We start from the raw sequence: 17,943 nt of genomic DNA on the forward strand, positions 1-17,943 counted from the left end.
ACTCATTCTTCAAAGCGCAAGAGCAGTAGGCTTGCCTCGCATAGCCATCTTCTTTCAATAACACAATCTATCTTAGTATCTTTTGAGTGCCCAAATCACCAGATAACTTCTAATTATGGAGTTTGAGGAAATGGCACCTAACTATAATACACCAAATTTCACTTTCCAATATATCTCAATCTATTTTTCATCCCAACCTATTGTACTTGAGTGTAGAAAACAAACACTTTGTGTGTATTAGCAATGTACCGTAGCTCTTTAGCTAAAATGTTGCTTGTTTGCCTTCCCCACCCCCGACACTCATACACGTGACACATGAGAACAGGATACTTGGTCGTAAAACGTATTCGCATCCATGTCTTCCATAGAGTTCTGACACCAGGCAGGCAGACTGACAGCACGCTTTAAATTAGAAACACATTCTTCAATAGGTGTTCACTGGGTGAGAGCCTCAGACATGGCTTGACTGTCTGTCTGTGTCTGCGAAAGCAAGGCATACGCTCAGTTCATTGTCTCAACGCTGGGGTGACAGTGTCAGGCTGCTCAACAGGTGCTGCCCCCTATTGGTGCTGAATGGGAATTTATTTTACTGACACAACTGAACTGTGCATGTTTGAACAGTCAAACAAGCATATGCATTTAGACATGAATATAAAGAAAATCCTTCACTAATACACACACACTTTCAGACTCACACACACTCCCCCATACACACTCACTCCATCTGTTCCTTAGCCATGTTCCACCTCCACCATAGAGACTTGGAGAATATGGAAGACTCAACATAGAGCCTGCAACGCCCCAGTCATTTGCATGCTGTACGTGGCTGTAATGCTGTTATGGTTTATGCAATAAAGACAAGTGAATCCAGTCTGCTCCATCTGAAAGATTGAGTGGGAGAGAGTGTGAGAGAGTGTGAGAGAGAGAGAGAGAGAGAGAGAGAGAGAGAGAGAGAGAGAGAGAGAGAGAGAGAGAGAGAGAGAGAGAGATGGAGAGAGATGGAGAGAGATGGAGGGAGAGAGAGAAAGAGGGAGAGGGAGAGAGAGAAAGAGGGAGAGAGATGGAGGGAGAGGGAGAGAGAGAGAGATGGAGGGAGAGGGAGAGAGAGAAAGAGGGAGAGAGAGAGAGAGAGAGGGGTAACAGATGGCCCAGGGAGAGTTAAAAGGTATAATCCCATCAGCTGCACTATCATCCGACCATCTGGACATCCCACAGCACAATTACAACGCATTTCAGCAGGCAGAACAAAGGACGCAACATCGACGGACACATCAGACCTGTTTGAGTGGCTCAGTAGGCCTACTAGAGCTTCAGACGGAAGTTGGCTTTTAGCTCAGATCTAAGATCAGTTTTCTGTACTCCAGTGCTAACTTGAACCATTAGGAAGTAAAGGAACCGAAATGTATGTTGAATCTGCACTTAAAGCCATTTGACAACAGTAACATTATTTAAAAGAATGCTCACAGATAAACCAATATTGTTTTAAACTACTTAAAGATGCATTATGTAGAAATCGCTCTGCCATTTCCTGATTGCTAAAGTTCTAACAGTTCGCCTAATTTCAGTTTATGTGACAAAACAAGAAAGTATAGTGTAGAGAATTATTGTACCATATAAAAACCGCTGTGAAAAATATTTTCCATAACCAAAAATATTGTATTTTTAGCTGTTTGAAGCTGGTGTAATAAACCAAAAGTAAAATAAGCAAAAATTTGACTAAAGAACGGGAAGTATCGAAATAGTGCACATAGAACAGATCTACCGCTTCTTAGACTTGCTTTCAATGACAATGACAGATCTATAACACACATTTCTATGTGAATGTGGTCAGGTCACCCAAAAAGTTACATATTGCAGCTTTAAAAGTACAAAGTTTAGTGATGCACAGACAGGCCTTGTTTTAGCCATCCTCATTCCCTCCCTGCAATGTCTATCATCTGCTGCGGGGAATTGTGAGTGTCTATCATCAGATCGCCTGCGCTGCCTGTGTAATCCACTTGGCCACGGTTCCCATTCAGCACATGCTCCCCTCTCTGTCTGTGCATTGAGACATATGCAAATTTTCAGGCAGAAGGGTGGACGGCTTAGGGCCCCGGTCGCTCCCTCTCCATGGGTCCTTTCTGTGTGTGGGAGGGGGGCGTTGGGATTTCCGAGGTGGTGTGTGTGTGTGTGTGTAGGTTTCTGGCTGCAGCTGCCCCCCAACAACCACCATAAACAATCCCCCTCTCTCTCTCTCTCTCTCTCTCTCTCTCTCTCTCTCTCTCTCTCTCTCGCCCTCTCCCTCTCTCCCAGGTCCAAAGTCAATTTGTGTACAGTCATTTTGAAGGGGGAATTATTTGCCGTAATCGGCACTGATGAAGGTCACCTCCTTTGAGGGGACACGGCGATCCCACAGAGAGATGGTCTTCTTTCAGATGCTCTGCTTAGCAATTAAGCAAAGCAAATGTCACTCGTCCAGACCTCAGAGATGAAATTCTGTAAGGGGTGATTAGCATGAAGTCAACAGCGCCTGTTAAAGTCCGATTTCCCGTAGTGTTTGTGTGTGTGTGTGTGTGCGCGCTTATGCGTGTGTGCATGTGCGCTTCATGGGGAGAAAGCAAACATAACCTGCACAGCCCCAACAGCAAAGCAAACAAAGGGAGATGTCTTGTCTGTAGTGATCCATACAACAAAGGCAGATGGGGATTTACTTACTGAACTGGAGTGATAATAGAAGTTCAGCAATGTGCTCATATAAATAGTTGAACACGTTAAAAGAACAAGAATGTGTGCAGGTCACATTGTATTCTCAAAATATAGATGTAAAAAGATTGCATGTAATATTGCTGTTTTATGGTTAGCTTTCATGCTATGCCTGATGTAAACGTGGTGTCAGAGGGAGCACCATATTAAGGTAATGCATCAAATGACAGGAAGAGTTTGATTAGATTATAATAACTCACAGCCCTCTGATGAATGGCAAAGCTATGTAGCAAAAGTCATGGCAGATGAAAAGCATTGTAATAAACAATGTGAAATGGATTGAATCGATCACAAAAAGCAAAACTGAGCCTGAATAATTCATGAATTTATTCATGTTGTGAAACTGCATTCTGAACAACATGCCAGAACGCAGGGAACAAAGACAATGGAATGACATGAAACCAACAACATAGCTTTGGCTTGTCATTTACATTCTACAGCTTTATTCTGGACTCATATGTTGTTGGTTTCATGTCTCATATGTGTTTAACTTTCAAATTCTACTGTACATGCAGGGCTACGCCTAATCAATTTTGATAGCTACATATGCAGTGACACATAATTTGCAACACCAAATCATTTCCCCTCACGAGCCCAGCGCTTAGCCTTTGTGAAGCGGACCATTTGAAGGGTCTGCTTACATCACTCCAACATGCTGATGAATGATTTTTATTCTCGTGCCTAAAAGGACAAATCCATCATTCTTTCTCTCTCCAGGCTTATTTCCATGATATGTCTTTCTATTGGGATAAAGACATCAGGCTATGTCGAAGTGTAGGTACTGAATAGGCTCTTCTTTCCTCTATGTTAAGCAGCCACCCCTTGCATCAAGGCCATCAGCCCCAGTGAGGGATGGACCACAGGAGGGGCCACTGTCATCATCATTGGGGACAACTTCTTTGACGGCCTGCAGGTCGTCTTCGGGACCATGCTTGTCTGGAGTGAGGTACAGTATTTTTTGTCACACCATTGATTTGATTGAATTCCAGCCTAGGTTTAAGTATCTTACCGTTTTTACTAAACATATCCTATTAGAAACTGAAGCCTTTACTATAAAAACTAGTAACGATAGCCATTCTTTTGTATGTTTGTACGAGACCTTAGTAGGTATGGTCAGACTCAATGGTTCCTGTGCCCTGTCATCCAGCTCATCACCCCCCACGCCATCCGCGTCCAGACCCCTCCCAGGCACATTCCTGGTGTGGTGGAGGTCACGCTGTCCTACAAGTCCAAGCAGTTCTGCAAAGGGGCTCCTGGAAGATTTGTCTACACCGGTGAGTCAGGATGCTTAATGCTTCTTTCAGTCTCACATCCCTGGGTTTAGTGCCCTGACTATGCATCCTCTCTGGATGAAACACAAACTCTGTTCAAAATCGTGCACACTTACTTCCTCACTCCCTTAAAGTAGTCACTGATCTGATACATTTGGATAAAAAAAACAAGGGTTCCCTGACATACATAACTTTTACCCCTCCAGTCATTTTGCATCTATGGTTAGACTGGAAGTGAGGATGCATTTTCACAGTATTGGAACAGGGTCCCAGTATCAAGGCAGTAATGATGGACTAACCAGACCCCTGCTTTCTGGGTCTGGAATGTTCAATGTGTGAGAACTGCACCGCTAGCTAAAGGTGTTTGGTGGAAGGACTTCTATGAGTGCAACCTGATCTCTCCCTGAACTGCCATTAGAAGTCGGCGCTGCCAAGCTCTGTTAAATTCAATCTGTCAGGATAATTCACTCTGCCAATTATATTTCTCTCCTCGCTTGTCAGATATGCATCTAATAATTTGCAGATTTTTTCAATATATTGTAATTTTAATGAAAGTAGTGACTGAACTAGAGAGAAATAGAAGGATGCAGTTAAGGGTATTTGTGAGCGTATGTGTGTGTGTGTGTGTGTGTGTGTGTGTGTGTGTGTGTGTGTGTGTGTGTGAGTCTTGTGTGAGTGTCACACCATAAGTATAGGTGGATTATCTTGGCTAACAGAGGGATGTGGTGGTCTTATCTGTCATCATTGGTGAGGAGGCAGAGGTCATGAGGGTCAGGGGCTGTCTGACCTGGAAGCCTCCGTCTGTTCTAACACCGATGGCTAGAATGAGACGAGGCGCGTCAAAGCACTCTCCCTCAAAAAAGTGGAGGGTGTGGGTGAAGGGGGGGGGGTGGACCCCCTTAACCCCCCCCCCCTACCCAGACCCCTTCCATCCTGGGCAGCTGTTTCTCATCAAGCCCCCCCCAAGCCACCCGTTCCCTTCCCCTCCAACCGTGCAGTCTGGCCTAGCACTCCTGCGTTTAACCTCCCTAGCAGAAGCAGAGCAGAGGCCAACAAGGCACTGGGATAATGAAACAAAAGTGCAGTGTGCTGAGTGTGTGAGCGTATGTGCATATGTGTGAAGCCTGGGAAGGTGTATAAGTTAAGAGACATTATTGGCTTCTATAGCACCCCGGTAAATGTGCCAGGTCTCTTAAGAACAGACCCCATTAGTCACACGGACTAAGCGGATTGGGATGATTACCATCAGGTTTTACTGGGGGAACCTGTCCCCTTCTCGATCTATGTTGATTTCGTTCCTTTTTCCTTCTCTGGTTCCTGCTCTGTTCCAGTTAGTAGAAAGATACAATTAACCTGGGAGGCAACGGCAGTACAATTGATTAGTGTGGTGAATTAAAAGAGAGGGCCCACCAATAAGACAAGTCTAGCTCCTCAGACTACTGCTATTCCCAGATTGGATCACCCTGATTGTACCAGGGTCGACATGAAACTGTTAACGAGCTCCGGGAACTTAACGACAGAATTAACACGGACTCCAGATGTACAGTAATTGTGAGTTGATAGGGGGACATTACCTCTCGGACAGTTAAGTACAACGTGGACTGGCAACAAAAAGAGGACATTCTCTTGTCATTTCAGTGGCCAGGCAACGTGTGCATATCAAAGGTCCATTTATCAAAGCTACCCTTCAAGCGTGACTTTGCATCATGTCGTTGAGAGAAGCGCTTTTAGACCTTTTCATGTTGACTCTTCTCGCCCGACAGGCCCTAATTGTGGAGATTTAGCTCGCTCAATTTAATAAATGATCACAAATTACCAAGAGTCAACATAGAGTAGACTGCAGTCAATTCTAACGGCAGAGAGTGGTGTCTTGTTGGATTAGTATTCTGGACCACCTCCAAAACTAACAATTCAGTCAGAGGATGTGAGCACCCTGTAATGTACATCAATAATCCTGTATGCATTGAGTATGTTCAATCATGGAAACACCAGCTACAGAGACACATAATTCTGCAAAATTTGAGAGTGTGCTTTATTAAGCTATGTACTCTAGTTAGCAATGTATATTTCACTGTGGCCACAGGCTTATTATCAGTAATACAACAATTGCTTCATAATCCACACATGCTTAATTATTGTATCAATGTTTACCGAATTGTTCTACTTTAGGAAAAGTACATAGTGTACCCCAAAAACGGGTTTAATCAATGTTGTTTCCACAAAATTTCAACCCCAAAAATCTATGTGATGAGGATGAATCAACGCGGAAAACTGATTGGATTTGCAAAAAGTCATCAACATAATGGCATTTCGGGTTTTTTTGTTGCACCCAACCTTTAACTGAACTCGAATGACACGGTGACAGTTTTTGTTGATTTCACGTTGAATTCACATTAGTTGACAACTGAACCAAATGTAAATCAAAACTAGACGTTGAAGTGCCATCTGTTCCCAGTGGGTTGTTGTGGTTTGTCCTGTATCTGATCCATGTATTGGTTATCAATTGATCAGGGTGACTGGAGGATCAAACTAGGTTAGCAAGGTTAGCAAAAAGGGACAGGTCCAGCTGTCCTCTAGTCAATACTTCACACTTTATTAACTACTGCATAGAGGATCTGTGTTTGTTCTTAAAGGGCTTTTATAAAGGGCCATATGTGACTTCAATTGGGTAAAACTTATGTGATTGCTTTTTACCATAAAGTTACTATAGGCCGACACCAGTGCAAAAGAGTAAACTATCAGTAAAAACATTGACTTTGAAACCCTAATTGCATGAGAGCTTTTGGTTTCTAGCTAGACTTGATTTCTATAAGAGCTACCCTCCCAGGACCACTCCCTATGGAGACCCTTAGTAATATGAAGTGCTGGCACTGCTGCTAACACACTCAGCTACTATTTATCCTAATCAGTGACATCCCTATACCCGGGAATTGTGTTCAAATGAACCCCTAGCTCGCCCCAGAAATAGCACATTAACCGAGACCCCATTTGTCATGGGTAAATTGAGGGTCAGTAAACGTCGCCTGTATATTCTATTGGGGATCCGGGACATGCATCATAACGTTAGGAGAGAATGATAGATGAAGGGTAGCTGTCATACATTTGTCAGCGGGAAAGGAACATTATTTGCTAATTTCCCAAGCTGGGATATGACAGAGTGCTTCGTTTTCAGACCTTTGGTGAGCAGTTTGGTTTCTGTGTTATTAGTACAAGTCAAGTGTTTTATTTTTTTCTCCCTATAAGGCTGACTGTAACGAGTGCCATTTATCTGATCTCACAGAAGGCTGCTATGCAACACACTGGGTCTGGGTGAAGGGTTTTGGATGATGCTGATGATGCCCCATACAGTGAGCATCTCTTGCCAGGTATGAGTTGAGGCTAGACAGCCTTGAAGGCTGATGAATCACAAAGTTTTCTTGTCAAGGTGACAGTATCGACTCCACTGCACCAGAATCTGACAAAATGGCTATACGGCAGTCATTCATCAACATAAGGACAAAGGGGTCATGGGTGATTCACTGAATACTGTTGGAGATCAAGACATGTCAGTCTGGTAGGGGATGGAAAATAAAGGCGTTAATACTGTATGTACCTTCAAAAAGTATTCATACCCCTTGACTTTTTCCACATTTTGTTGTGTTATAGCCTGAACACAAAATTAATAAAAACATATATAATTCTCACCAACTACACATACAGTGGGAAGAAAAAGTATGTGAACCCTTTAGAATTACCTAGATTTCTGCATAACTTGGTCATAAAATGTTATCTGATCTTAATCTCAGTCACAACAATAGACAAACACTGCCTGCTTAAACTAATAACACACAAACAATTATAATTGTTCATGTCTTTATTGAACACACCATGTAAACATTCACAGTGCAGGTTGGAAAAAGTATGTGTACCCTTGTATTTAATAACTGGTTGACCCTCCTTTGGCAGCAATAACCTCAACCAAACGTTTTCTGTAGTTGCGGATCAGACCTGCACAACGGTCAGGAGGAATTTTGGACCATTCCTCTATACAAAACAGTTTCAGTTCCACAGTATTCTTGTGATGTCTGGTGTGAACCGCTCTCTTGAGATCATGCCACAGCATCTCAATCATGTTGAGGTCAGGACTGACTGGGCCACTCCAGAAGGCATATTTTCTTCTGTTAAAGTCATTCTGTTGTTGATTTACTTCTGTCTTTTGGGTTGTTGTCCTGTTGCATCACCTAACTTCTGTTGAGCTTCAATTGGAGGACAGATAGCCCTACATTCTCCAGCAAAATGTCTTGATAAACTTGGGAATTAATTTTTCCGGCGATGATAGCAAGCTGTCCAGGCCCTGAGGCAACAAAGCAGCCCCAAACCATGATGCTCCCTCCACCATAGTTTACAGTTGGGATGAGGTTTTGATGTTGGTGTGCTGTGCCTTTTTTTCTCCACACATAGTGTTGTATGTTCCTTCCAAACAACACAACTTAAGTTTAATCTGTCCACAGAATATTTTGCCAGAAGCGCTGTGGAACATCCAGGTGCTTTTTAAGGGAACTCCAGATGTGCAGGAATGTTTTTTTGGACAGCATTGGCTTCTTCAATGGTGTCCTCCCATGAACACCATTCTTGTTTAGTGTTTTACGTATTGTAGACTCGTCGACAGAGATGTTAGCATCTTTAGCTGACAGAGGTTTCTTCTTAACCTCATTGAGCATTCTGTGCTGTGCTCTTGCAGTCATCTTTGCAGAATGGCCACTCCTAGGGAGAGTAGCAACAGTGCTGAAATGTCTACATTTATAGACAAATTGTCTTACCAAGAAAGGACTTTTAGAGATACTTTTGTAACCCTTTCCAGCTTTATGCAAGGCAACAACTCTTAATCTTAGGTCTTTCTGAGATCTCTTTTGTTCAAGGCATGGTTCACATCAGGCAATGCTTCTTGTGAATAGCAAACTCAAATTTTGTGAGTTTTTTTATGGGGCAGGACAGCTCTAACCCAAATCTCCAATCTCGTCTCATTGATTCGACTCCAGGTTAGTTGACTCCTGACTCTAATTAGCTTTTGGAGAAGTCATCAGCCTAGGGGTTCACATACTTTTTCCAACCTACACTGTGAATGTTTAAATGATGTATTCAATATAGACAAGAAAAATACAATAATTTATGTTATTAGTTTATGCACATTGTGTTTGTTTATTGTTGTGACTTAGATGAAGATCAGATCAAATATTATGTCAAATGTATGCAGAAATCCAGGTAATTCCAAAGGGTTCACATACTTGTTCTTGCCACTGTAATACCCCATCATGACAATGTGAAAACATGTTTTTAGACATTTCTGCTAATTTATTGAAAATGAAATACAGAAATATCTAATTTACATAAGTATTCACACTCCTGAGTCAATACTTTGCAGAAGCACCTTTGGCAGCAATTACAGCTGTGAGTCTTTCTGGGTACGTCTCTAAGAGCTTTCCACATCTGGATTGTGCAACATTTGCCCTTTATTCTTTTCAAAATTCTTCAAGCTCTGTTAAATTGGTTGATTGGTTGAGCATTGCTAGACAACCATTTTCAGGTCTTGCAATAGATTTCCAAGTAGATCTGTAACTCAGCCACTCAGGAACATTCACTGTTTTCTTGGTGACCAACTCCAGTGTAGGGTCTTGTGTTTTAGGTTATTGTCCTGCTGAAAGGTGAATTCATCTCCCAGTGTCTAGTGGAAAGCAGACTGAACCAGGTTTTCTTCTAGAATTTTGCCTATGCTTAGCTCCATTCCGTTTATTTTTTTATCCTGAAAAACTCCCCAGTCCTTAATGATTTCAAGCATACCCATAACATGATGCAGCCACCACTATGCTTGAAAATATGGAGAATGGTACTCAGTAATGTGTTGTATTGGATTTGTCCCAAACATAACACTTTGTATTCAAGACAAAAAGTTAATTGCTTTGCCACATTTTTTGCAGTATTACTTTAGTGCCTTGTTGCAGGATGCATGTGTTGGAATATTGTTATTCTGTAAAGGCTTCTTTCTTTTCACTCTGTCAATTAGGTTTTGTGGAGTAACCACAGTGTTGTTGCTCCAGCCTCAGTTTTCTCCTATCACAGCCATTAAACTTTGTAACTGTTTTAAAGTCACCATTGGCCTCATGGTTAAATCCCTGAGCAGTTTCCTTCCACTTCGGCAACTGAGTTAGGAAGGACGCCTGTATCTTTGTAGTGACTGGGTGTATTGATACACCATCCAAAGTGTAATTAATAACTTCACCATGCTCAAAGGGATATGGTCTTTGTGGTTGAATCTGTGTTTACTTTACAGATAATTGTATGTGTGGGGTACAAAGATGTGGTAGTCATAGAAAAATGACGTTAAACACTATTATTGCGCACAGAGTGAGTCCATGAAACTTATTATGTTACTTGTTAAACAAGTTTTACTCCTGAACTTATTTAGGCTTGCCATTAAAATGGGGTTGAATACTTATTGACTCAACCTTTCAGCTTTTCATTTTTTATTAATTTGTAAAAATGTCTAAAAACGTAATTCCACTTTGACATTATGGGGTATTGTGTGTAGGCAACTGACCAAAATAATTTATGTAATCCATGTTAAATCCAGGCTGTAACACAACTATATGTGGAAAAAATCAAGGGGTGTGAATACTTTCTGAAGGCACTGTATATTGTTAAAAGTAATGCTATCCTACACCGCAAAACTCACAATTATGAACATTTATGTTGTGTTCATATTTACTGTACTGCTCGTCAATCAATCAAATGTATTTATAAAGCCCTTTTTACATCAGCCGATGTCACAAAGTGCTGTACAGAAACCCAGCCTAAAACCCCACACAGAAAGCAATGCAGATCAAGATGCTATGCATTGCACATGTAATGCAATGAATATTGATGTGTACCTTGACTGACCTCTTTATCCTCACTCAGTTGGACAGAGATCCAAAGTGATATAGTCTTCAAATCTAAAATTAAGCCCTTTGCCGCACTCCAAGCAGAAATGGTTGGCTCTTGACAAAAAAACTGCAGTTCAGTAAACATGGACTCCTTTATCAAAGCACATCAGTCCGGGCCTTGTGCTGTTCAGTCTGTGTATCGGGTCTAACCCTACAGCTCCCCTCCGCCCTTCAGCCCAGACTCTCTTTGAAGTCCCGGATTTGGAGCAGATCAGATACAGAGCCTCCTCACGGTTTCCTCCCCTGCAGGGCAGGGTTTGGTAGCAGCTAGTCAGGGATGGGGTGTGGCCTAGACACACTGTAAGATACACTGTAATCAAAGGCATTCACAGAGGTATGTAAACAATGTAAACAGATCTGTGTAAGAGGGGCTTTCAATGGCATCTCTTTTAACCTACGAGTGTAGTGTAGTAATATGAGCAATGTATAGATAGCTGATGTTGCCATCACTGTTACTCAGTTTCCCTGTCTGTCTCATTACAAGCCTGGTATTTAGCTGTAGCTCCTCGTGAGTGACTGAGACACTCGTCACCTAGTTACACAGTCTCAGCCAGAGAGCCTTTGTGAACGTGTGCAATGTTTCAGGAGAGGAAGGTCCTTTCGTCCAATTAGAGGGCTGACTTGACACATACTCTCCCACTCCTTCGTTTTCAAGCAGTTTGTCAGGTAGACTTTGAGGAGCACACTGTGACATTATTTCACACAGTGGAATCATTAACAGTCCTGGGAAATCCTGCGCTGGAAAATGTATCGAAATAAGTGGCGGCAGATGAGCATGTCTTTTACCGCATTGCATCCCTCTGTAGAGTGTATTGCAAGGAGTGGCTTTACAGTTTAAAGGATAGTATCGGTACAGGGGTGTTTCTCTATAAGGATGATAGGCCTATTCATTGATTTGGATTTAATTGGCACCTCTATAAATTGTACTGCATTGTTAGATACAAGGTTGGCAGGTAGATTAGCGGTCAGAGAGGCGAGCCAGTAACTGGAGGGTTACCAGTTCCAATCCTGGGTCTGACGGGAAAAATCTGGTGGGAAGTGAGCTGGTATCAAATCCTAGATGCCATTGCGTGTCCTTGAGCAAGGCACTTTACTCTACAGAACAACTACTCCACGCGTGCCCAGTGTGGCAACCCTCTGCTCCAGCCTGTATATGTAGAGGGGGTTGGAATAAAAGCAGAAGTCAAACACCAGTTGGACCTTGTGTACAATTGATGAATAAAGTGATGTTAATCTTAGATGATGTCTGTTTGGTAACTGTTCTCCATTTTGATATTCCTCAATGCACAGTATTAGTCCTGTGCAGCAAGATAGATGAGGTTTCTCTCCTCTCTCCCCTCTGTGTCCATTTTCACTATGTTCCACACCCAACGGGCTTTAAAAGAACTCCATCCCCATCCCCCTATTCCCCATCCCCCCCACACCCACCTCCACCACTGCCTTTGATTGAAATTCATCTCAAGTTTATTGAGAAATGAATGAGAGATGCTGCACGGTATTGACTTTGAGAGGAAAACACAACTCATCTTGAATGAGGGGGAAAACGCAGCGGTAATTTAGCCGTCATCGATTTGGCCCCGTCCATGTATTGATCTTCATTTTACAATATTAATTTGCGGCTGCAATCAGCTGTGAAGGGAGGCCATTTGATTTCTGTTGGACGGGAATGTGTGAAAGTCCCCCTCTATGTCCTTTGAGGAGGGTACCACTCACTTTAGATGTCATCGAAGGGGAGCCATCAGGTGTCTCCACTAATTTCCAATACAGAGATTAAGGGAATTTTGAGAGTATGGAATTGTGAACTGATACAGTACATCCCCTCCATTTAACCTGTGTTAATTACATTTGATCTGTTGCAGAAGCAATATCTGGTGGAATTGTAACTGTCGTTTTATCTCGCTGTATGTATCAGCTCAAAGTTCATGAAATTTCAATGAACATTGATTTCTCTCTATTGATTCATCTTACCGGCAGATCTTTGAAATGTTAATTTCCTGCTCAACCTGAGACTCCTGGAGATGGAATAACTCCCTGTTAGCTTGGCTTGGATGGAGAGCATAATGGTCAGTGTTAAATGCACTGGTTTGGTTTGCTTGGGTTTGCCATGAGTTAAGATTGGTTGGTTTGGTTTGAAGTTGGGTTCTGACTGTATGCTTCTTTTAGATCTCTCTCCACAGTGGAAATCTACAGTATAATTCTGAACAGCATGACCTCTAAATGTCTCATGTTATCCCTGCAGCTGTATCACCTGTTTAAGTTCACCTATTTACCTTCAATAACACTGAGTGATATTGGCCTTTTTCATCCCTGTTTGATCCTATTCATGTCAGTAAAATTAGGTAATTTCCTGTTGTGATTGTGATACTATCTGTGACCCATATCTGTGTTGCAGCTTTAAGATGATCTCAGGTGCCCATGAGGCTTCAGGTGGACACTATCACAAGTTACAAACTCACTAACACTTCGTTCACCTCGTTCTGTTTATCTGCTCCCCTTCCAACTCTCTCTCCACCTCAGTATAATCTGTGATAGAGGGAAAGAAAATAAAGACGTGTAGGACGAGTGGAGATAGGCTCCAAGCAGTTAAGTATAATTAGTAATAGCTGGCAAATGGCAACAAGGCTAGTATTTATCTCCGGGAAAGATAGAGTTGTCGTAATAACCAATAATGGCTGGCAAGAATGCTAGCGCTCTTTGCAAACTTCCATTCCAAGAGCACAGACTTAACAAGGAACCATTTCCATTAAATGTACTGCTTTGCTCAAACATTTTCCCCTGTTACTGACTGTTACTGCAAGCCAATACAGTACATGACTTCAGTACACTGCCACATACTGAGAGCATGCAGGCGTATTGCCATATAAGCATTTTCATCTGCCAACGACGGCCATGTTACATTGCTCCTCTAGAGCGGTTACTCATGTCCTATTTCTAGAGTACATGGAGAAGGAGCAGTAGACCGTGCTCAGACGCATGTTTGGCCATCCACTCTGCATTTTAAGCAAAGACACTGGGCTCGGAGCCTTCTGGAGTGAATGTGTTAGGAGCATGAACGGATGACAGAGTAGATTAAGGGCATTAGATCAAAATAAGATCGGGAAGTACACATGCCAGGGAGAGGAATTCCATTGAAATCCTGCCATAGATTGTGTATGTGTGTGTGTGTGTAGTGCTTGAAATTAGATTTGATATGGTCACAGCTGCACACCAACTCATGCATTCCATTTTTTTCATTCTGAAACATGACCATTCACTCACTAGAGTGAGGAAATGACTGAAATATTCATAAAGTTTCCACTCAGCTTTCGCATCCAAAGAATGAACTCTGCTGGGCATTTCTCTTTTTAATCATGTGCATCCTATTCAAAAGTGACAGTAATTTTGCTTCTTCAGCTGTAATCAAATAAAACGCTAAAATGATTGGCATGACTTTATTGTTAAGTGCTAAACATTTTATTATGAACACAAAACAATTATAGCTTCTCATAAGTGATGAGGAAAAGATTAAGTTGAACTAAACAAGGTGTTTCAAGCTGAATTGCTAGTACAGAAGACGAGAACATTTTATCAGTCTATTTCATTCACTCTTTTTTTCACACTCTTTCTTTATTCTCGCTCTTTATAACTGGCAAAGTATTGAAATGCAGCCCTTGCCTTACCTCGCTGTGTCTCTTTCTCTCTAATTATCCGTGAGGTCAGTAGGCAAAATGGGGAAGAAGCCAGGAGATCAATACAAATTATCCCTGAGCAAACCAGTGCTGACAGTTTGAATTGCAGCATATGTTTACCCAAAATCAGGCAATTTATCTTAATATCAGCCGAGTAATGCAGCAGGGGTGAGAGGTCAGACAATCTCTCCACCTCATAATTACCCGCCTCTAAAACAGGAAAGTGGTATTGATTGGCCGCGGGCCGGGAAGCGGTCGTGACTGGAACGTGCCAGCCCCCCCACCCCCACCACCACCACACACTCCCCAGCCAGACTTCCACCCAGAGCAGGATTTATGGGATGTGTGTGGAGGGTTTCATGTTTCCTCACCATGGCTGAGAACCCTCGCAGGGGGGCCTGCTCCCCTCCCTAGTCTACTCCAGCGCTCTTCGCCTCCTTAGCTTACCTCTCACAACACTGCACTGGGCTGGTAGAATGATGGAGATGAAGCTCATGCTGGCATGCATGCTGGCGGTCCAAGGGCATCCTAGAGTTCAGAGCTACAATATACAAAAGGGTTAGAAGAAGGTGGTAGGAAGTAGGTAAGTTGGGGGTGTTTGAGAGAGTATAGTGGTGTATGTATAGTAAAATGGAACTCAAGTTTGATTGTTAAGAAATCAACCTAAATTAGATGGAATTTATTCAGCTCAAATATGATACATACTATAATACAATATATTTAATGTACAGAATGAATACAAGTGCTCAGTATATGTCGTCATCAGTCCTTATAGGATTATTGACAGTTTTTGTCTCTGTGTGTACACGGTCGACTACAGAACTGTCAACTCATCAACTGACAGCACCGTTTAGCGCTAATGCAAGTCTCCATCAGCTGTCAACGTCATTTGCATGAAATCGATAGCAGATGGGGGTCTGTGTCACCAATTTCATTACGCGGGGTTGTTACAAAGATCATCTCCATGATAGATGAGATTGCGACACGTCGACATGCGCTGCTCATGGCCCAGAGTTGCACCCCAATCACAGAACCTTGAGACATGCTTTAATCCATATCTTAAAGAGCAAGAGAGAAGAGACATCTTGTTTACTATCTGTGGTACGTGATGCTCATGTTCTAGGCCCCCTTTCCCCCTAGACGCCATAGTAGTTCAAGTAATTTAGTGTTTTCAAACAGAAATGATAGAGAATTAAACGTTAACTATGTTTAAATGTGTATGACATATCAAGATGTTCAAAAAGGTTTTTCAAACTACATCAGGCTGCATTACTTCAGGATTACTGTAATTGTAAATACTTCCAAAATACGCATACTTCTCCTTTATTACCCAGGTCTTGTGGTGTAGCTAGCTACTGTATCTGTACCCAGCATGCCCGGCTGCAGTGTTGAGTGTAGTGTGTTGTGCAGTGTAGGCCCCAGCTGAGGCAGAGGACAGGAGAGCATGATGCATCACCCAGCGAGAGCCTACTGACAGCCGGGGATGATTGATGGCCTGATTATGGAGTGTTTTTTACAGATACACAATTTACATCACACTGGGCAGCGGGGTCTGGCAGGGCTACAACACACACACACACACACACACATGCATGCGCCTTGCGGTGTGTAGAAAAATAACAAAAGAAAGAGGGCAAAATCCCAGCTAGGGCCTTGTCATGTGAGATCAATACCACGGATCAATCCTTTATCAGGGAGAAAATGGCGTTCCCTCACGTTCTAAAGCGGACCTTTGTTGTTCATCTGCATGATGAGATGTCAAATCAGATTTCCAGGAGTGTATGTTGTGACGTGCGGTGTGTGGTGCGTTTGGTTGTTGGGAGCTCACTTTATGTGGTGAACAGCCCTGTACCTGTCTAGCAACGATTTGGTAGGTTGTGTGTGCGTGTGTGTGTGTGGCTCCCTGGTCTGTGTGTCAGTGGCCCTGGCTGTACGCTTGGCGTTTGCGTTTATGTTCTCTCGTGTTCAGCAGGTTCTGCGAGCATTATTCCGTTAATGCTGAAATTACATGCTGAGTAATGAGTGATGGGCCAAATTACAGGCTGAACAATGAATAGAGGCAGGCAGCTCTTATTAGTCTCCACAGAAAGCCATTGATTTATGATGCACCGCCGCACTCGTCTGAGTTACTCTGCCGAAAATTATATCTACATTGAGAAGTGATGTTCTCTATTAAGTTGTTCCTTCCCCCGTTACCCCTCCTCCCCCTTCCCTCTCTCCCTCCTCTCTCCTTCCTCCCCCCTGGCCTACGGGTGTACATGATTGTTTAGAATCAGCGAGCGCTGTAAGGAAGCCTTAAATTTCCCATTATGACTGTCAGACATAAAACGCCTTAGTCTTACCAAAGTCTGGCTTATGATTCATTTACTTTGTGCCTCTGATTCATAGCCCAATACGGCTCGCTGCTCCAGATTACTATTTGAGAGGTGGGTGAGATTGATCGCTCTGTGTGATCTGCTGTAGTATTTCAGTAGAGCAGCGGGGTGGTACAGTAGGTGCAGCGTTGGAGTGACAGCAACTCACGCTAGATCAATTTGTGGACATGCCTTTCACAGATTATTAAAGCTTGGTTTGATTAACACACCCCACTATGTCGTTTGCACTCAATATTCCCTAGAAGATAAAAAGAAGAGCGCCCTGTGAGAGATATGAGACCTGCTCTAGACTGATGTACTGCATCATGTCATCATGGCTATTTTGCTAAATTAAAATGTAACTGGATGCAGGGGATTTGTGACACTTGTGACAGAGTATTCCTACTAGTTGCTGTGCATTGCAGACATTGGTTTACAGAGTAGTTATTTACTTCACTACACATTGTCTAACCATTGGATGTAATTTTTTTTTTAGCCCTCAATGAGCCAACCATCGACTATGGATTCCAGAGGCTGCAGAAGGTCATCCCCAGGCACCCGGGTGACCCTGAGAGGTTACCAAAGGTCAGTGTTACATCTCATCTTCACAAAAAACAGACAAAACAACACCACAGACACAACAAACCACACCATACACACACCAAAGCTGCTAACCCAACAACATCATCAAAGACCAAGAAACAAAACAACATCAAAAGAAGTTCAAACCTTTTAACCAAATAGAAATACAATACACAAACACTCTGGTGCCTCCATCTAGCATTGATTTGGGATCGTATTGGTTTAGTGAGAAGCGAGAGAGGGAGGCATGCGTGTGGTAAAATAGCTCAATCAGACATCTTTCCTCTCCAGTAGTCTGTGGAGATGATAATCAACTGGTCGTCTGGGCCATCATTACCCCACTCATGTTTTCCTTTCATTCTACACA

At 42.6% G+C, this 17,943-nt stretch overlaps 1 protein-coding gene across 13 annotated transcripts in view; it reads left to right on the forward strand.

Annotated features, from left to right (window-relative positions):
* LOC106577027 (transcription factor COE3) overlaps nucleotides 1-17,943 on the forward strand; it is a 72,837-nt gene that overhangs the window by 46,108 nt on the left and 8,786 nt on the right. For 7 of the 13 annotated variants that reach the window (XM_014154675.2, XM_014154682.2, XM_014154679.2 and 4 more), the window contains exons 9-11: nucleotides 3,555-3,688; nucleotides 3,890-4,016; nucleotides 17,491-17,579. In XM_014154675.2, the coding sequence (XP_014010150.1) occupies nucleotides 3,555-3,688; nucleotides 3,890-4,016; nucleotides 17,491-17,579 (350 nt within the window). The remainder of the gene's footprint in view (nucleotides 1-3,554; nucleotides 3,689-3,889; nucleotides 4,017-17,490; nucleotides 17,580-17,943) is intronic. The other 6 variants (XM_014154677.2, XM_014154681.2, XM_014154678.2 and 3 more) reach the window with 1 other exon arrangement.

Source organism: Salmo salar, chromosome ssa18, assembly GCF_905237065.1.
Source record: "Salmo salar chromosome ssa18, Ssal_v3.1, whole genome shotgun sequence".
Classification (NCBI taxonomy): Eukaryota; Metazoa; Chordata; class Actinopteri; order Salmoniformes; family Salmonidae; genus Salmo; species Salmo salar.